This window comes from Jaculus jaculus, chromosome 7 (genome assembly GCF_020740685.1).
Source record: "Jaculus jaculus isolate mJacJac1 chromosome 7, mJacJac1.mat.Y.cur, whole genome shotgun sequence".
Classification (NCBI taxonomy): domain Eukaryota; kingdom Metazoa; phylum Chordata; class Mammalia; order Rodentia; family Dipodidae; genus Jaculus; species Jaculus jaculus.
In genome coordinates, this window is record NC_059108.1 from 81,093,208 (window position 1) to 81,111,325 (window position 18,118).

Below are 18,118 nucleotides of genomic sequence, written 5' to 3' on the forward strand. Positions count from 1 at the left end.
ATGATCAAATCATCCTACAGGATATTCTACTGATGGGCAGTTATAACATCCATATACCAGTGATGGCTTTTACATTATATGAAGACTAAGGTCAAAGTAGTTCTTTTATGCTTAAGATCAACAGAACAAGAAGGTGCCCCTTTGTTTTCAAGCCCTCATATTGTTAATCTTTCTTTTCTTACTTAAATCTCAGAATTAAGCTCTTAACTAGAACCGATAAACAGCAAACTACATCAACCTTTGACAACAGCCCATGAGTATTTAGAAGTGCACTTACTTGTCAAAGCTGACTTGAGCTAAGCCAGTAGTAAAAACTGCATCATCCACCACTTGGGCTAATCTAGCCCATGCCTCAGCAGCTGCACATCTCAAAAGGGTGTTGGGACTTTCGAGGGCTGCCAGCACTAATGTTAAGACAAGTCGTCTTATTTCTTCTGGACCTATACTTCCCTTGGAGGTAGCTGTGTACTAAAGCACACACACACACACAAACAAAAATTCAATTTATAGCAGTAGCAAATTCTCTTACCTGTTTTGGAATGTATATTCTGGTTAGTTAAGCATACTCATATAATAAAAAAAATCAGAACACAAAAATATACACTGATTATACAAATATTTAATTTTTTTCTATAAAGAATTTTGGAACCTTACCCCAAACATGGCAACCAATTATCACTAAATATAAATGTCCACAGGATGAATGCCTGCTGAAAACTATTATGTTGCACTGAGACAGTATGTCGTCAATGCAGGAGCAAGCTGGACCTAGCCCACAGACCACAGCCCATCAATCCCTGGTCTAGGATACCAGGTATGGTATGTGGCTGCATAGCGCTGAGCCAAGATCAATTCCTAACAATTTTTACATGGAGAAAAAGTAAAAGGAGAAACTTTTTCATTAAGACAACATGACAAGGAAAATAAATGTCTGTTAAAAAAAACCTCATCATATAGCCTACATACTATTTTTTTGCTACTTCTTTTTTTGAGGTGGGGTCTCACTCTAGCATAGGCTGACCTAGAACTCACTCTATAGTCCCAGGCTGGCCTCAAACTCACAGCCATCCACCTATTTCTGCCTCCGAGTGCAATGACTAAAGGCGTGTACCACTATGCCTTTAAAAAATTATTTTATTATTTTTCAATTAAGTAAACTTTTAAGTTGAAAAAAGTAGAATTACCTTCAAGAAACTAGAAATAGCAGAAACAATGTGTAACTGGACTGTCTGCTGACGAGCTCCTTTTGTGTGCTTCATACTGCTCAAAAGTTGTTCCAATACCAGAAGCCTAAAATCAAAGGCAAGAATGTATTTTTTGTTTTGGTCATGGGAATTATGTAAAGGATTTATTTATTTCCTGGGAGAACAAAATCTATAATTTCCATAAATTTATATTATTCAAACTGCCATCTGTATTTTTTTAAAATTTTCAATCATTTTTTTATTAACAACTTCCATGATTATAAACAATATCCCATGGTGATACCCTCCCTCCCCCCACTTTCCCCTTTGAAACTCCATTCTCCATCATATCCCCTCCCCCTCTCAATCAGTCTCTTTTATTTTGATGTCATCATCTTTTCCTCCTATTATGATGGTCTTGTGTAGGTAGTGTCAGGCACTGTGAGGTCATGGATATCCAGGACATTTTGTGTCTGCGGGGAGCATGTTGTAAAAGGCAACGATATTTAAAAGTAGGTAAGATTTGTAAAATAAAAATAGGGACAGAGCTGGAGAAGTGGCTTAGCGGTTAAGCACTTGCCTGTGAAGCCTAAGGACCCCGGTTCAAGGCTCGATTCCCCAGGAACCACGTTAGCCAGATGCACAAGGGAGCGCACGCATCTGGAGTTTGTTTGCAGTGGCCGGAGGCCCTGGCGCGCCCATTCTCTCTATCTGCCTTGCTCTCTCGGTCTCTCTCTCTGTCACTCTCAAATAAATAAAAATGAAAAAAAAAAGTAAAAAAAAATTAAAAAAAAATAGGGACAGCTGTATACCTACTGCTAATGTTTTGTTACATTATGTTATTAGAATTAATAAAATGAGAAGCTATTATTAAATACCTTGAAATACTTTAAGAAAGAAAATTACATTAAAATCAACAGAACAACATTTTGATTAAGGAACATTCAGGACTTGAGAAAGCATTACTTTGTGAAAAAAGTATAAATGCATCACTTAAAAGATTTTATCTGCTGGGCGTAGTGGCACACCCCTTTAATCCCAGCACTTAGAAGGCAGAGGTAGGAGGACCACTGTGAGTTTGAGGCCAGCTGAGGATTTGTAGAGTGAGTTCCAGGTCAGTTTGGGCTACAGTGAGACACTACCTCCGAAATACAAATACACACACACACACACACACACACACACACACACACACACACACAAAAGATTTACCCTGAGGGTTAGGGAAATGGCTCAGTGGTTAAAGATGCTTGTTTGAAAAGCCTGCAGGCCCAGGTTCCATTTCTCAGTACTCAAGTAAAGCCAGATGGACACAGTAAGTAGTGTATGCATCTGGAGTTTGCAGTGGCAGGAGACCCTGTCATACCCATTTTCATTCTCTTTCTCTAATAAACAAATAATTAAAAAGAAATTTTATCTGGGCAAATTCAATTACTTCAGTAATTAAATTGCACCTAGTTTTTTGCCCTACTCTCCCTAACATCTAGTACATTTTTTTTATGAAATATGGATAAAATAACTTTTGTTTTACTTTTTTTATAAACTCTTTTAAAAATATTTTTGTTTAAGCCAGGCATGGTGATGCACACCTTTAATCCCAGCACTTGGGAAGCAGAGGTAGGAGGATCACCATGAGTTCGAGGTCATCCTGAGACTACAGAAAGAATCCCAACGTTGGCCTGGGATAGAGAGACTGACCTTACCTCAAAACACCCCTCCAAATTATTTTTATTTATTTATATGAAAGACAGAGAAAAAGAAAATGGGCATGCCAGGGTCTCTAGCCACTATAAACTAACTCCAGACACATGTACCACCATATGCATCTGGCTAAGGTGGATTCTTAGAAATGAAACCTGGGTCCTTATGCTTTGCAGGCAAGTGCCTTAACCGCTAAACAACCTCTCCTGTCCCATAAAGAACTCTTTAAAAATCCCAGTACCAGCATGGGGCTACCATCCATGATGAGCTTTTGATCAGAGAAACCTACAAGGTTTCCTAAAAGAATGACAGATTTTTGTCAGAGTACTTGATGACCCACCAAAGGTTAGTGGTAAGACCCTATTGCTGAAGACACCAGATGCAGCTGACATGTAAAATGGAACGGCATGGCTGGAAGCCAGGAGAGAGTCAGCGTGTCTAGTGCCAGAAGGTGCTACATGGGCGACTGGGGGAAATGACCAATATCTGTCCAAGCAACTCATTGTCTAACCTATTTAGCAACAAATAACCTGTTGTGATGCCCACACAAGTGCAATAGTGGCACACAGCCATGGTGGGGAACCAACTGCTCTTGATTTGGCTAACTGATCTTCTCAGTGGTATAGGACCCATAGCTGGAGCTGGGAAACAAGTCAGAAGCATATCCAAACATATGCCCACTCTCCAATATCAAGCTACCATCAATCATGGGCTACAAGAGGGCCTACACCTATTAAATTCTCTATAAAAAAGGTAAGGGTTATCTCATTTGTCCTGGTGCTAACTTACTCTCTGTTGGAGAATCTGCTTCTCTTTTTCAAACAGATGCAGATCCTAAGGATAGAGCCACCCCATCATACTTCTAAAGGGCCCCAGCTAAACTAAGGAAAATTGGCAAAACAAGCAAGGGTGCTGTTTTCCTGATGAACCGGATACCAGCACAAGGGGGAAGGAGACCAACACAGAGAAAAATCAACTCCTGCAAATCAGAGAGCCAGAGCCTCAGAGGCCCCCAACACCTCATCACTGAAGCAGACCAAAAATGAACCCAACATGGCTCAGGGAAATTTTGCGGAAGAGGGGGCGGAAAGAATGTCAGAGCCACGTTAGGTCATGACATGCAGAGACATTTATCGTACCAATAACTGTGGGCTAACTCCACAATGCACAACCCATATACCTCCACAAGGAGGGGCCAGTGGGGAGGGGGTAGGTCACGGATAAGCCTAATAATGGTACCAAACTGCCTGTATTTGCTGAATAGAAAACAAACAAACAAAAAAAGAACTCTTTAAAAAAATTAAAAAGAGGGCTGAAGAGATTGCTTAGCGGTTAAGGCACTTGCCTGCAAAGCCAAAGGACCAGGTTCAATTTCCCAGGACCCACATAAGCCAGGTACACAAGGTGGCACATGCATCTGCAGTTCTTTTGCAGTGGCTGGAGGCCCTGGCTTGCCCATTTTCTTACTATCTGCATCTCTTCTCTTTCTCTCAAATAATAAATTAAAAAAAAAATCTTTCTGCTTGCAAATAAAAATTTTTAATTTTTAATTTTAATTTTAACTTATTTATTTGACAGAGGAAGAGGGGGAGAGTGACAGAGACAGAGAGAATGGGTGCACCAGGACCTCCAGCCACTGCAAATGAACTCCAGACATGTGTACCCCCTTGTGCATCTGGTTAATGTGGGTCCTGGGGAATTGAACCTGGGTCCTTTTTCTTTGCAGGCAAATGCCTTAACCACTAAGCCACCCCTCCAGGCCATTTTTTGTAATTTTTTTATTTCATTTATTAGAGAGAGAGCTTGAGAGAAAGAGAATGGGCATGCCAGGGCCTCTAGCCACTGCAAACAGACTCTAGTTGTATGTTTCACCTTGTGCATCTGGCATACATGGGTCCTGGGGAATCGAACCTTTGCCTTTCCAGGTAAGTGCCTTAACCATTAAGCCATCTCTCTAGCCCCTCCCTTTATTCCAGGGTAGGGTCTTGCTCAAGCCCAGGCTAACCTGAAATTCACTATGTGACACATACCTATAATCCCGGCACCTATGATGCTGAAGCAAGAGGATAGCTGAGGGTATGCAGACAGCTCAGGCTAATAGCAAGATTATCTCAAAAACAAGAAGAAAGGAAAAAAAAAAAACCACAAAGAGAACCTCTTTAAACACATTTAGTATTTTAATGTTTAACATTGCAGTGGTTTTTATTTTTTAGAATTCTATGGTCAGAATAGAGAAAGAGTTTAAAAGATAATTTCATCTCATAGGCTAGAGAGATGGTTAAAGGCACTTTCTTGCAAGGACTGGTGTCCCAGGTTAGACTCCCCAGAATCCACATAAAGCCAGATGCACAAAGAAGTACACGCATTTGGAGTTAAGTTTGCAGTGGCAGAAGGCCCTGACACAACCATACTCACTCACTCTTTCTCCCTTAAATAAATAAGTAAGTAAGTAACTTTTCAAAAGAGATTTGATTTCTAGCTACATAAACAATACATTTAAAAAACTCATTTCTGAGCCAGGTATGGTGGTGCACGCCTTTAATCCCAGCACTCGGGAGGCAGAGGTAGGAGAATCACCATGAGTTCCAGGCCACCGTGAGACTATACAGAGTGAATTCCAGGTCAGCATGGACTAGAGAAAAACCCTACCTCAAAAAACCAAAAAGAAAAAACAAAACAAAAACTCATTTCTAACCTTTGAGCAATTGACTAACAAGTTTCTTTTACACTGTTCTGACATGATGCTAATCACAATGACAGCAAAAGGCATTATTTTCTTTGAGGCAGGGTTTCCCTATGTAGCCTAGGCTGAACTTTGACTTGTGATGGTCCTGCCTACGTCTAAGTGCTGAGATTGCAGGCCTATACTACCACACTAGCTAAGTACAGATACTTTAAGACTTGTTCTTGTGCTGGGGAGATAGTTCAGCAGCTAAAGGCATTTGCTGGCATGGATTCAGTTCCCCAGTACTCAACATAAAGCCAGATTCACAAGTGATCCATGTACCTGGAGTTCATTTGCTGTGGCAAGAAGGCCAGGCATGCTGTCCTTCTCACAAGTAAATAAAAATATTTTTAAAAATACTTGTTCTTGGGGCTGAGGGATGGCTTAGTGGTTAAGGTATTTGCTTGCAAAGCCAAAGGACCCAGGTTCAATTCCCCGGGACCCATGTAAGCCAGTTGCACAAGGGGGCACATGCATCTGGAGCTTGTTTGCAGTGGCTGGAGGCCCTGGTGTGCCCATTCTCTCTCTTTTTCCCTCTGTCTCTCTCTCCTTGCCTATTTCTCTCCCTGTGTCTCTCAAATAAATAAATAAAATATTTTTTTAAAAATACTTGTTCTTGCTAGGCATAGTGACGCATGTCTTTAATCCTAGCACTCAGGAGGCAGAGGTAGGAAGATCACCATGAGTTTGAGGCTACTCTGAACCTACATAGTGAATTCTAGGTTAGTGTGGGCTAGAGTGAGACCCTACCTTGAAAAACCAAAAACCAAAAAAGCCTTTTCTTAGCTGGGCAAGGTGGTGCACACATCTTTAATCCCAGCACTTTGGAGGTGGAAGTAGGAGGATTACCATGAGTTTAAGGCCATCCTGAGACTCAAACCAAATCAGCTTGGGTCAGAGCAAGACACTACCTGGAAAAAAAAAAAAAAAAAAAAAAAAGACTTGTTCTTGGCCCTTTTGCGTAAAATGGTGGCTTAGTAGCCACACCAAAGCAGCCTAGGGGGAAAACAAGCAAAATACACTCTTCTACTGAAAAGTGAAGATGTGTAAGGAATTATCAACTTCGGCAGAGCAGTGGAGACCCAGAGCTTCTAGCGGCCACAGAAACAGGCAGAACAGGATCCCACAGTGGCACCAGTTTGTGTGGCCACCAGGCTCTGCCTGAGCCACAGAAGCCAGGTGAAGGGATCTTCCACTCACACCAGCCTCCTGCAAAGTCAAGAAACCTGAAGACAGCAGGGGTCAGCTGAGTGGATCCTGAGGAAGAGGATCACAGGGATCAACTATGCAGACATTTGGGACACTATAAAAAGATCAAGATCAAGATTTCAGGTTATAGTCAAAGGAGAAGAATTTCATCCCAAAGGCATGGTAGGTATTTTCAACAAAATCATAGAAGAAAACTTCCCCAAATTGGGAAAGAGGTGCTAATGCAGGTATAAGAAGACTTGAAGACAGCAACAACAACAAAAAAGACAAAACCTGCAAAGAACCTCTCCTCACCACATTATACTTAAACTAATAAACATGCAAACCAAAGAAAATACACTGAAAGCAGTTAGAAAAATCAAGTCACATAGAAAGACAAGCCCATCAGGATCACAGATTACACAACATAAGCTTTCAAAGCCAGAAGGGCTTCAAATGATGTATTCCACATTCTGAAAGACACCAACCAAGATTACTTTCTCCAGCAAAGCTATCCATCCAAACTGATGGAGAAGTGAGGACATCCACAACAAAAACAGACTAAAGGAGTAGAAGAGCTCTAAAGCGGCCCTATAGAAAGTGACTGAAGGATCCTCTACTCTGCAGAGAAAGCAAAGCACACATAGGAGGAAAAGAGGAAAAAACAAACCACACTCAAATAATAGTCAATATAAGAGAGTAAAGGAAAAACTTGAAGAACTACAAAACAAGAAGATTGGCAAGAATAAATGCACACCTTTCAATAATAACTCAGTATCAATGGCCTCAATGTCCCAACCAAAAGACACAGGTTTGCAGAATGGATTAAAAGGCAGGATCCTTCTATTTGTTGTCTCTGAGAAACTTACCTTTCTATAAAAGATAGACACTATCTTAGGGTGAAAGGATGGAAAATGGTATTTCAAGAAAAACAGGCCTAGAAAATAAGCAGGTGTTGCTATCCTAATATCTGATAGGGTAGACTTCAGACCAACATTAGTGAGCAAAGATTAAAAGAAGGTCATTTTACATTGATTAAAGGAACAATTCAAGAGAAAGACATTACAATTCTAAACATATATGCACCTAACATGGGTGCTCCCAATTTCATCAAACAAACACTATTAGACTTAAGGTCACAGATAACACCAAGCACAATAGTGGGTGGCTTCAATACCCCTCTCTCATAAATTGACAGATCCTCCTGGGAAAAAAAAAAAGAGAGAGAGAGACATCTGGATTAAATGATGTCATAGAACAAATGGACCTAAGTGATATCTACAGAACATTCCATCCAAGTGCTGTAGAATACACATTCTTTTCAGCAGCACACAGAACATTCTCTAAAATTGACCATATATTAGGACACAAAGCAAAATTAAAAAAAAATTATCTGAGGCCAGTAAGTTAAAAAGGAGATATAAAGGGAAAAGAAAGGAAGGGAGGAGGGTACTTAGTAGGTTGGTATTGTGTATATGTAAGTACAATGATTGAGATGGGGAGGCGATATAATGGAGAATGGAATTTCAAAGGGGTAAGTGGGGGGGGGGAGGGTATCACCATGGGACATTTTTTATAATCATGGAAAATGTTAATAAAAATTGGGAAAAAATTGTGAGAGAGAGAAAGAGAGAGGCATATAGAGATAGAGAGAGAGAGAAAGACAGAGAGGGAAAGAACGTGTGAGCTAGGGCCTCCAATCACTGCAAATGAACTCCAGACTCAGATGCCACCTTGTACATATGGCTGACATGGGTCCTGAGGAATAGAACGTGGGTCCTTTGACTTTGCAGGCAAGCTCCTTAACTGCTAAGCCATCTCTCAAGCCCCACAAAGCAAATTTTAACAAATACAAGAAAACTGAAATAATTCCTTGTACTCTATGTGATCACAAGGGAATTAAAGTACAAATCAACAAGAAAAACTATCGAGCATACACAGTCATGGAAATACAACAGTACACTACTGAATGAGGAATGGGTCATTGAAGAAACCAAAAAATTCACAGAATCAAATGATAATGAGAACACAACATACCAAAACCTTTGGGACACACTGAAGGCTGTCCTAAGAGGGAATTGTATAGCTTTATATACCTATATTAAGACATTAGAAAGGTTGCAAGTAAACAACTTAATGCTTAAGACCTTGGAAAAAGAAGAACAAGACAAATCAAAAATCAGTAGATGGGATGAAGTAATAAAAATTAGGACAGTTTCAGGTGTGGTGGTGCACGCCTTTAATACCAGCACTCAGGAGGCAGAGGTAGGAGGACTGCCGAGAGTTCAAGGCCACCCTGAGACTATGTAGTGAATTCCAGGTCTGCCTGGGCTAGAGCAAGACTTTACCTTGAAAAACAACAACAAAAAAAATTAGGACAGAAAACAGTGGACACTGCAAGCTTTAAGTTTGGCCAGTCAGGCCAAATGATCAAATGGGTAGAGGCATATCTTTTGTTGGGGAAACCAACCACTCTATGGGAGGGAATACATGCCTGGCACTGAAAATTTAATCAAAAGCCTATTGTGGAGAAGGCCATCAGCCCTAGGAGTGTAACGCCTGCTCTGGCCTGGCTAAATGCATATGTTATGCTCACCAAACTACCCTGTAAACACTTTTCTTAATGTTAACACCCATATATTAATGCTACTCTCACTTTTCATTAGAGAAGCTTCTCTTTTCAAATGGTGGTGACCTCTGAGATGATTCAAAAGGCACCATAGTGCTGAGAAGATGAGAAGGAGTGTTCAGCACTGAAACATCTCTATCACACCTTCCAAGGCTCAGGGTCCATTGCAGAAGAGGTGGCAGAAAGAATATAAGAGCCAAAGAAAGGGTACAACTGCTTAAAATGCAATCCTTCAGACACAAATTGGCCTTAATATACATGTCCTCATAGTATCTAGCAGTAACTCCACAAGTCCTTCATAATAGGAGGAAAAGATGATGACATCAAAATAAGACTAATTGAGAGACAGAGGGGATATGATGGAGAGTGGATTTGTGAAGGGGAAAGTGGGGAGGAGAAGGAATTTTATTGTTTTTAATTAAGGAAGTTGTCAATTAAAAAAAAGTTAAGAAAACACTTGTTCTTGCCTGGTGTGCTAGTGCACACCTTTAATCCCAGCACTTGGGAGGCCGAGGTAGGAGGACTGCTGTCAGTTCAAGGCTACCCTGAGACTACATAGTGAAATCCAGTTCTGCGTGGGCTAGAGTGAGACTTTACCTCACAAAAAACAAAAACAAAATTTATTTAGAAAAGCACTAGCACAGTATAAAGAAACGAGCCTGACATGCCAGATAGGGCTGGCTTACAGGACATTAGAAATGTAACTTTCATATTCATGTGGCATCTCTCTGGCTCTTTAACAACACCCATGGGAGGGTACTGAGTGACCATGACCTACTTTCTGGTTTTGGGTCCTTAAAAAGAAATTCTCAAATTACTGTCTATTTTTATTCAGTTAGAATCCAAATCAAAAAGTTCTCTAAGACAGTATTAAAGTCACTAAGTTTCAACAAGAAAGGTTGTGAAAAGCATGTACTTTTTCTTTTTACCAGAGTCCTACAAAAGATAACAGAGCTATTTATGAGCATGCTTAATTTATATCATTTGCCCAAAAGGCCATTTCTATTTCATCTATAGCAGTTATTGCTGTATCAGTTCACATTTATTGTACGTGCTACAAAATAGCAAATTCTAATCTCATCCTTAGCTGGGCGTGGTGGCACACACCTTTAATCCCAGCACTTGGGAGGCAGAGGTAGGAGGATTGCCATGAGTTCAAAGCTGCCCTGAGACTACATTGTGAATTCCAGGTCAGCCTGGACTACAGTGAGACCCTACTTCGAAAAACCAAAAACATAAAAAAATTAAGTAAATAAAAAGAAAGAAATCTCATCCTTTCTGAAAATTTTAAGGTTTTTTTTTTTTTTTTTTTGAGGCAGGGTCCCATTTTAACCCAGGCTGACCTCAAACTCACAGTGATCCTCCTTCAGTCAATGTTTGAGGGGTCTTCTTTGAGTATTCCAGACTACTATAATTTTTCTTTTATCTTAAGACTAATTTTCAGTTTTAATAAACACAGGGACCCAAAGGCAGCAAACAAACTTGGGGAAAACATTATCTTTGAAATTGAAGCTAATGAAAATCAGCATTAAAAACTTGATTAACTTTTCTATCCACTAAAAATAAAACTATCTCAAGACAGCTTCACAAATATCTGCATAACAAGATTAAACCAGTTTTTATGTGCTCACTGAACCACCAAGATAAATTCTCTATCTAATTGCTGTTCACTAGGAGACAACTAAAAGTTGCAGCACTACAGCTATCATACAACTCAAATGTATTCCTGTTCAAGCACGGAGGGTCAGGAGGGAACAAAGAGAAAGAGAAGGGAGGGAAGACATGAGTGAATGATGGAGGAGTCCAAGAATTTATAAACTAATCAGAATAGTCCATGGGATAGATGTACTTCCCATTTAGTTTCTCAAATAACAAAAACTATCTCCTAGGAACCGGAGATAGGGCACAGGTATGGCCATTCATACTTGTAATCCGAACACCAAGACTGGAGGATTGTGGGGCTTTGCTGGTCAGTCAGTGTAACTGAAAAAGGGAAACTGGGCTGGAGAGATGGCTTAGCAGTTAAGGCACTTACCTGTAAAGCCAAAGGACCCAGGTTTGATTCCCCAAGATCTATGTAAGCCATATGCATAAGGTGGTGCATGCATCTGGAGTACGTAATGGCTCCCTAACACTTCCTGAAAAAGTGCAAGGAAACCTAACCTATGCTAAAAAAAAAATTAGAGCTGGGCTGGGTGTGTTGGCGGACGCCTTTAATCCCAGCACTTAGGAGGCAGAGGTAGGAGAATCGCTGTGAGGGCAGCCTGAGACTACATAGTGAATTCCATGTCAGCCTGAGCTAGAGTGAGACCCTATTTCAAAAAACAAACAACAAACAAATTAGAGCTGGTGGGCATGTTGGCTCATTCCAATATACTCAGCACCTGGGAAGCAGAGGTAATGCTGGGAGTTCAAGGCCAGCCTGAAACTGCAGAGTGAGTTCCAGGTCAGCCTGGATTAGAGTGAGACCCTACCTCAAAAATAGACAAAAAAATAAAATAAAAAGATAAAGGCAGGCCAGGTGTGACAACATATGACTATAATTCCAGCACTAAGGAGGCTGAGGAAAGAGGATTGTGAATTTGAGGCCAGCCTAAGCTATACAGTGAGACTGTCTCGAAAGAAGAGGCAGGGGAGAAGAAACAACATTAAATGCCTCAAACCACTAGATACTGTTGTAAATAACACTTTACCCACAATAAGCTTGTTATGTAACTGAAGCTACAGATGAAATCAATTTTGACAAAAATAATGTTGATTTATGAGCAATTTTTACAAAGAAAAATAATGATTTTTTTGGTACTTTTTTTTGAGGGAGGGTCTTACTTAGCTCAGGCTGACCAGGAACTAATCCTATAGCTCCAGGCTGGCCTTGAACGCCAAGCAGTCCTCCTATCCTCCTATCTTGGCATGCTTTTAGTCCTTTCCCCTTTCCTTCCTCCATCCCTCCCTGTTTTTCTTTTCTTTTCTTTTCTTTTCTTTTCTCTCTTTCTTGTTTTTTTTTTAAACTATTTTTTTAAATATTTTTTGTTCAATTTTTATTTATTTATTTGAGAGCGACAGACACAGAGAGAAAGACAGATAGAGAGAGAATGGGCGCTCCAGGGCTTCCAGCCTCTGCAAACGAACTCCAGACGCATGCGCCCCCTTGTGCATCTGGCTAACGTGGGACCTGGGGAACCAAGCCTCGAACCGGGGTCCTTAGGCTTCACAGGCAAGCGCCTAACCACTAAGCCATCTCTCCAGCCCTCTCTTTCTTGTATTTTGAGGTAGGGTCTCGCTCTAGATCAGGCTGACCCAGAATTCACTATGTGGTCTCAGGGTGGCCTCAAACTCACAGCAATCCTCCTACCTCTGCCTCCCAAGTGCTGGGATTAAAGTGTGTCCCACCAAGCCTGGTGTAATTTCTATTTATTTATTTGTGGTGTAATTTCTTATTCAATATTGGCTACATGAATAAACACTCTACTATCATCTTCTCATTTATGAGACATCATCTGGTGACATTTCCTCTTATCCATCAGCACTCACAGAACCAAATATGCAATATACTTCAGATTTACCTCTGAGCTTCTCCTACATGAGCACAGACAACTCCAAAGAGCTTGGCTGCAGAGCTAATAATGGACAGTGCTGGTGGGAGGGGCTTAGGTACGGAATCCCCCTCTACATTCTTCTCATAAATAGAGTGAGGGTCATATTCTAGACTTCCACAAGCCATACCATTACCAAGCAGGAGCTAAAAAGGAAATAAAAACAAAACACACAAGGCTTCAAAAAATTACTTCTGAGGACTAGAGCTACCAAGGAGTTACTTTACAATGCCTGTACCTGCTCCTCAATAAATCTATGGTCTGTTTCCTGCAGCAGAGGACTTAGTATCAAGAGATCATCTTGGTGACAAAGGGCCGGAAGTAAGCATGTAGATGCCACCTGTGTATCCACAGCAGTCAAGTCAGCAGCCAACTCTTTGAGGACAGCACAGAAGTTCCCTGTGGATCACAAAGAGAGGAAAATGAGCAGTTTAGTACTAGCAGCTACTGATTAGAGTATGGAATTAAAGAAAAGCCCGGCTGAGCTTTAATCCACATTGGCCAACTTTAATATTTCAGAGCCAAAGACCAGATCTCTCATCTTTGAAAACTGCCCTACAAATAAATGTCTCCACTGACTCGGTCTCAAAAATAAATCAATCAGGCAGCACTGAATGTGATCGATGAAAGCATCCAGAAGCAACTTGAGGCTCTCAGATTTCCACATTAACTAAACCACTTTGCAAGCTTAGGCTGACAATATTACTAAATATTTCACTGAAATACTTCTAAAATGTTAGGCTTCCAATATTTATGAAAGTAATCTCTGAGAGAGACACTGGGCTCATTATGATGGGATTGTATAGTTTTCATAACAAGTCTTCAATTTGGGCATTTCAGAAATTCTGCTTGGTCCATTCTCTTAGATGGTATTCCATGTGACTAGAATCAAGTAGGGTAATGGCAACTGTGTTAGCACATTATATGACGGGTTAGTTAGGTACTTGCATACTGCTAATAGTTGAGATGTCACAGAACATGAAGTCTAAAAAATAAGGATGAAATATTTCTGTATTAAGCCTATTTTAAGACTGTCCTAGAAATAGGACTCATTCCCTTATATATGTGATTTGTCATAAGATAATGTATGCACAGTGTATTTCAAATCACCACATGGGTGGTCTGGGTAGCTACTCCTCATACAACAAAGCTGATTAAAAACTTAATTAAAGAGTGTGTTCTACATTTTCAAATGTTTTATGTACGTAACTCTATTACTGATATCCACTGACCAAATCCCACGAAAGACAGACTGTATATGAAGTTGAATATTTTTGGAAATATGTCATATTTTGCAGATCATCCTCTTCTTGTATGCTTATTTTATCCTTTAGAAGTCAATACAGTGGGTGAGTAATTATAAAATGTTTATGTTGGAAGAATGGCTCAGTGGTAGAGCACTTGTCTAGCATGCACAAGACCTTCAGTTTGATCCCCAGTACTGCAAAAAAAAGTGAATCCATCAGTATTCTGTCCTAATACCTTCATGTTTATAGATTATATGTCCTTTGTTTCCACTGTACCATGACAAATCCAGGAAGTTTTCTTTTTTAATGAAAACAATTTTTAAAATAATTTTTTTCTTATTTATTTGAGAGGGAGAAAGAAGCAGAGAGAGAGAACAAATGAGAATGGGCATGCTAGAACCTCCAGCCACTGTACACGAATTCCAGATGCATGCGCCCCCTCGTGCATCTGGCTTACATGGGTACCAGGGAATTGAACCAGGATCCTCTCTCTGGCTTTGCAGGCAAATGCCTTAACCACTCAGTCATCTCTCCAGCCCCACAAACAATTTTTTATTTGTAAAATGTTTGTAATAATATAAAAATATATCTTATACATGTCCAGTAAAAAATAGTATCTCAGAAGTGGTTGAGTGGATATGGGATAGAGGATAAAAGAAAGTAACAGGAAGGGATTATTATGATCAATGTACATTAAGTATATGTATGAAAATGGTCCATAAAAGATTTAAAAAACAAAAATAATATCTCAAAAAAAGAATGGATAGTGAATTGACATTTCAAAGCATGTGCCTTATATGCTGAGTAACGCTACTATCATTTCAAATAAAACTACATGAGTACATAAGCAGAGGAGTCTAATACTCTCATGCCTTAAACATGCAATAAATTGTGTTTTTTCTTGTTAACAAAACAAAGGGCTGGTGAGATGGCTCAGTAGATAAAGTGTTTGTCTTACAAGCTTGAGTACTGGAGTTTAGATTCCCTGCACCTACATAAAATGCTGAGAGGGTGTGACAGCCCCATTGTAATCCCAATGCTTGGGCGATGGGATCCCGGGGATGCTGGGTAGCTAGACTAGCTAAATCAGCAAGGTATGGCTTCAAGTGGGGATCCTGCCTCAGTGAACAGAGACCAATCATGGAAGAAACCTGGTGTCAATCTCTGAATTTTACACATACACACACAAACACCTACCCACCCACCCACAAAGATGTACACATGATTTAAACACCCTAGTTTCAATCCTCCACAAGTCTAGCAAGGTAATGTACACCCATAGTTTTGACTACTCTGGAGGCTGAGCGGAGGATTGTATCAGGCCAGGAGTTGGAAGTCAGAATGGATACCATACCACAACCCTATCCTAAAAGAAAGGAAAACAGGGAGGCAGAAAGGCAGGAAGAGATTGGCTTTTTAAAAATAGCAAAGCCTGAAAATATACATTCATTGTGGAACACTTCAAATACATCAAAAGGACACACCAGGGGCTCTTGCAGGAGATGCATGTGCCACTTAGTGCAAATGAATTCTAGATGCACTCATCACTTTGTGCATCTGGCTTTTCATGGGTACTTGGGAACATAACCCGGATTGCTAGGCTTTGCAGGTAAGTGTCTTAAATTCTGAGCCATCTCTCCAACCATTATTTTTTTCATATTGAAAAATCCTAAAGAAAAAAATATAAAAAGTTTACTTCTATTGCTATGGTTGTAATGACTTGTTTTTGTTTGTTTGTTTATTTTTCAAGGTAGGGTCTCACTCTAGCTCAGGCTGACCTGGAATTCACTGTGTAGTCTCAGGGTGACCTCGAACTCACAGTGATCCTCCTACCTCTGCCTCCTGAGTGCTGGGATTAAAGGTGTGCACCACCACTGTTTTTCTTAAGTCAGTTTTGTTTTACTTTATTGATGAGAGAGAGAGAGACAAGACAGAGAGAATGGACGCACCAGGGCCTTTAGCCACTGTATGCACTACCTTGTGCATCTGGCTTATGTGGGTCCTGGAGAAATCTAGGTCCTAAGATTTCGCAGGCAAATGCCTGAACCGCTAAGCAATCTCTCCAGCCCCAGTTTTCTTTTTATTTGAGAACACATGATCAGACAGATAACTAAGCTAGGCTGCATCCTAGGTCTCCAGTCACGTGAGACAGGGTTGTACTGTGTAGCTGAGGCTGGCCTGGGATTCACAATCCTCCTGACTCAGCCTCCAGAGTGCTAAAGTTAAATATTTGCACCACCAAACTTGGGCAAGAAGTAGGTTTCTAAAAATCTATACTTTATAGAGTATAAAATAGTGAACCTGTGGATTAAGACTGGGCTCTCTAAGCACATTTGAAACAAGGCATTAAATAAGCATCATACAATTATTTCATTCATTATTTAATGAGAAATTATTGATTTCTGGACACCAAACTAGTCACAAACAACTAAGCATTTTGGACTAAGGCACATACCTTTATAGGCCTCAGGAGGTAGTGAAATCAGTAGTTCATAAAGCCTTTGTCTATAAACTACTGATGGTGTTTTTAAAGGACTTCCATATATTTTCAGTATTGAAGAAAGCCTTAAAACAAAAGAAAAAATATATCTTAAGTGTGTCAATTAAATGAAAATGTACAAAGATGGAACAAGTTCAAATAAGACATAAGTTATCTAGACATGCTGATGAATAGTAGTAGCTAATAAAGGTTTTTAAGACAAGGTGTGATCATATGGCTAAATCGGATAACAGGGCTGGGGATATGCCTCAGTGGGGAGTACCTCCCCAGTATGCAGAAGGCCTGGGCTTGATCCTCAGCACCACCAGAAATAGAGAGGATTACAGTCATCACATGTGGAAGTCATATTCTGCCAATATTTCAATTATACCTCATAAAATGAAACTACTTAGTCAGTTTTTATTTCTAAGGTCACAACTAATACATCTGAAAGCCAAAACTCTTACTGTAAAAGTAACCCCCAAAATTTATATTAGGTATTTGCTCAAAAGTCTATTTAGGTAGAAAACTAGCCAAGGAAACATATCAATAGGAGATACAAATGGCCAGAGGAAACTCAAGCATTTGTTACAACTTCATCTAGGGGGCTCTAGGTTTCACTGTCAAAGAGATGAAAGCCATGCTCCAGTAGGTAACAGGGCACCTTGGAAAAATGACTGGTCCACAGTGATTGTTTGTTAAGTGAATGAGCATTGGTAAAGTGATGCCTTAACACCAGCAGTAAAAGCGAACAGAAGATGAAGAAGAGATGTAAGTAAATGAAAGAACAGAGGAGACAGGAAGTGAATAAAACATCCAGGATGTATGGCTCAGCTTGTATTATATTAAAACAGAATTTGTTTTATGATTTTTAGTGATCCATTTTTTTTTGGGGGGGGGAGTTTCAAGGTAGGGTCTCATGCTAGTCCAGGCTGACTTGGAATTTACTATGTAGTCTCAGGGTGGCCTCGAACTCATGGTGATCCTCCCATCTCTGCCTTCTGAGTGCTGGGATTAAAGGCATGTGCCACCATGCCTGCCTTTTGTTGTTTTGTTTTTTGAGTGTCTCACTCTAGCTCAGGCTTACCTGGAATTCACTATGTGGTCTCAGGGTGGCCTCAAACTCACAGCAATCCTTCTACCTCTGCCTCCCAAGTGCTGGAATTAGATGTGTGCACCACCATGCAGAGTTTTTTTTTTTTTTTTTTTTTTGGACAAAGGTGATTCATTCTTATTTGGTGGTAGCATAACAGATCACAATGTTTTGCAACAGAAGATAAAAAATATGTACAAAGACAGGGCTGGAGAGAGAGCTCAGCAGTTAAAGGTGCTTGCTTAGAAAACCTGATGGCCTGGGTTTAGTTCCCCAGTA

The 18,118-nt window shown here is 40.2% G+C and overlaps 1 protein-coding gene across 3 annotated transcripts in view; it reads right to left on the bottom strand.

The window, feature by feature from the left end:
• Heatr5a (HEAT repeat containing 5A) overlaps positions 1-18,118 on the bottom strand; it is a 170,199-nt gene that overhangs the window by 73,894 nt on the left and 78,187 nt on the right. For all 3 annotated transcript variants that reach the window (XM_045154098.1, XM_045154097.1, XM_045154099.1), the window contains 5 exons: positions 16,723-16,832; positions 13,259-13,419; positions 12,991-13,166; positions 1,185-1,290; positions 278-468 (listed from right to left, as the gene is read on the bottom strand). In XM_045154098.1, the coding sequence (XP_045010033.1) occupies positions 278-468; positions 1,185-1,290; positions 12,991-13,166; positions 13,259-13,419; positions 16,723-16,832 (744 nt within the window). The remainder of the gene's footprint in view (positions 1-277; positions 469-1,184; positions 1,291-12,990; positions 13,167-13,258; positions 13,420-16,722; positions 16,833-18,118) is intronic.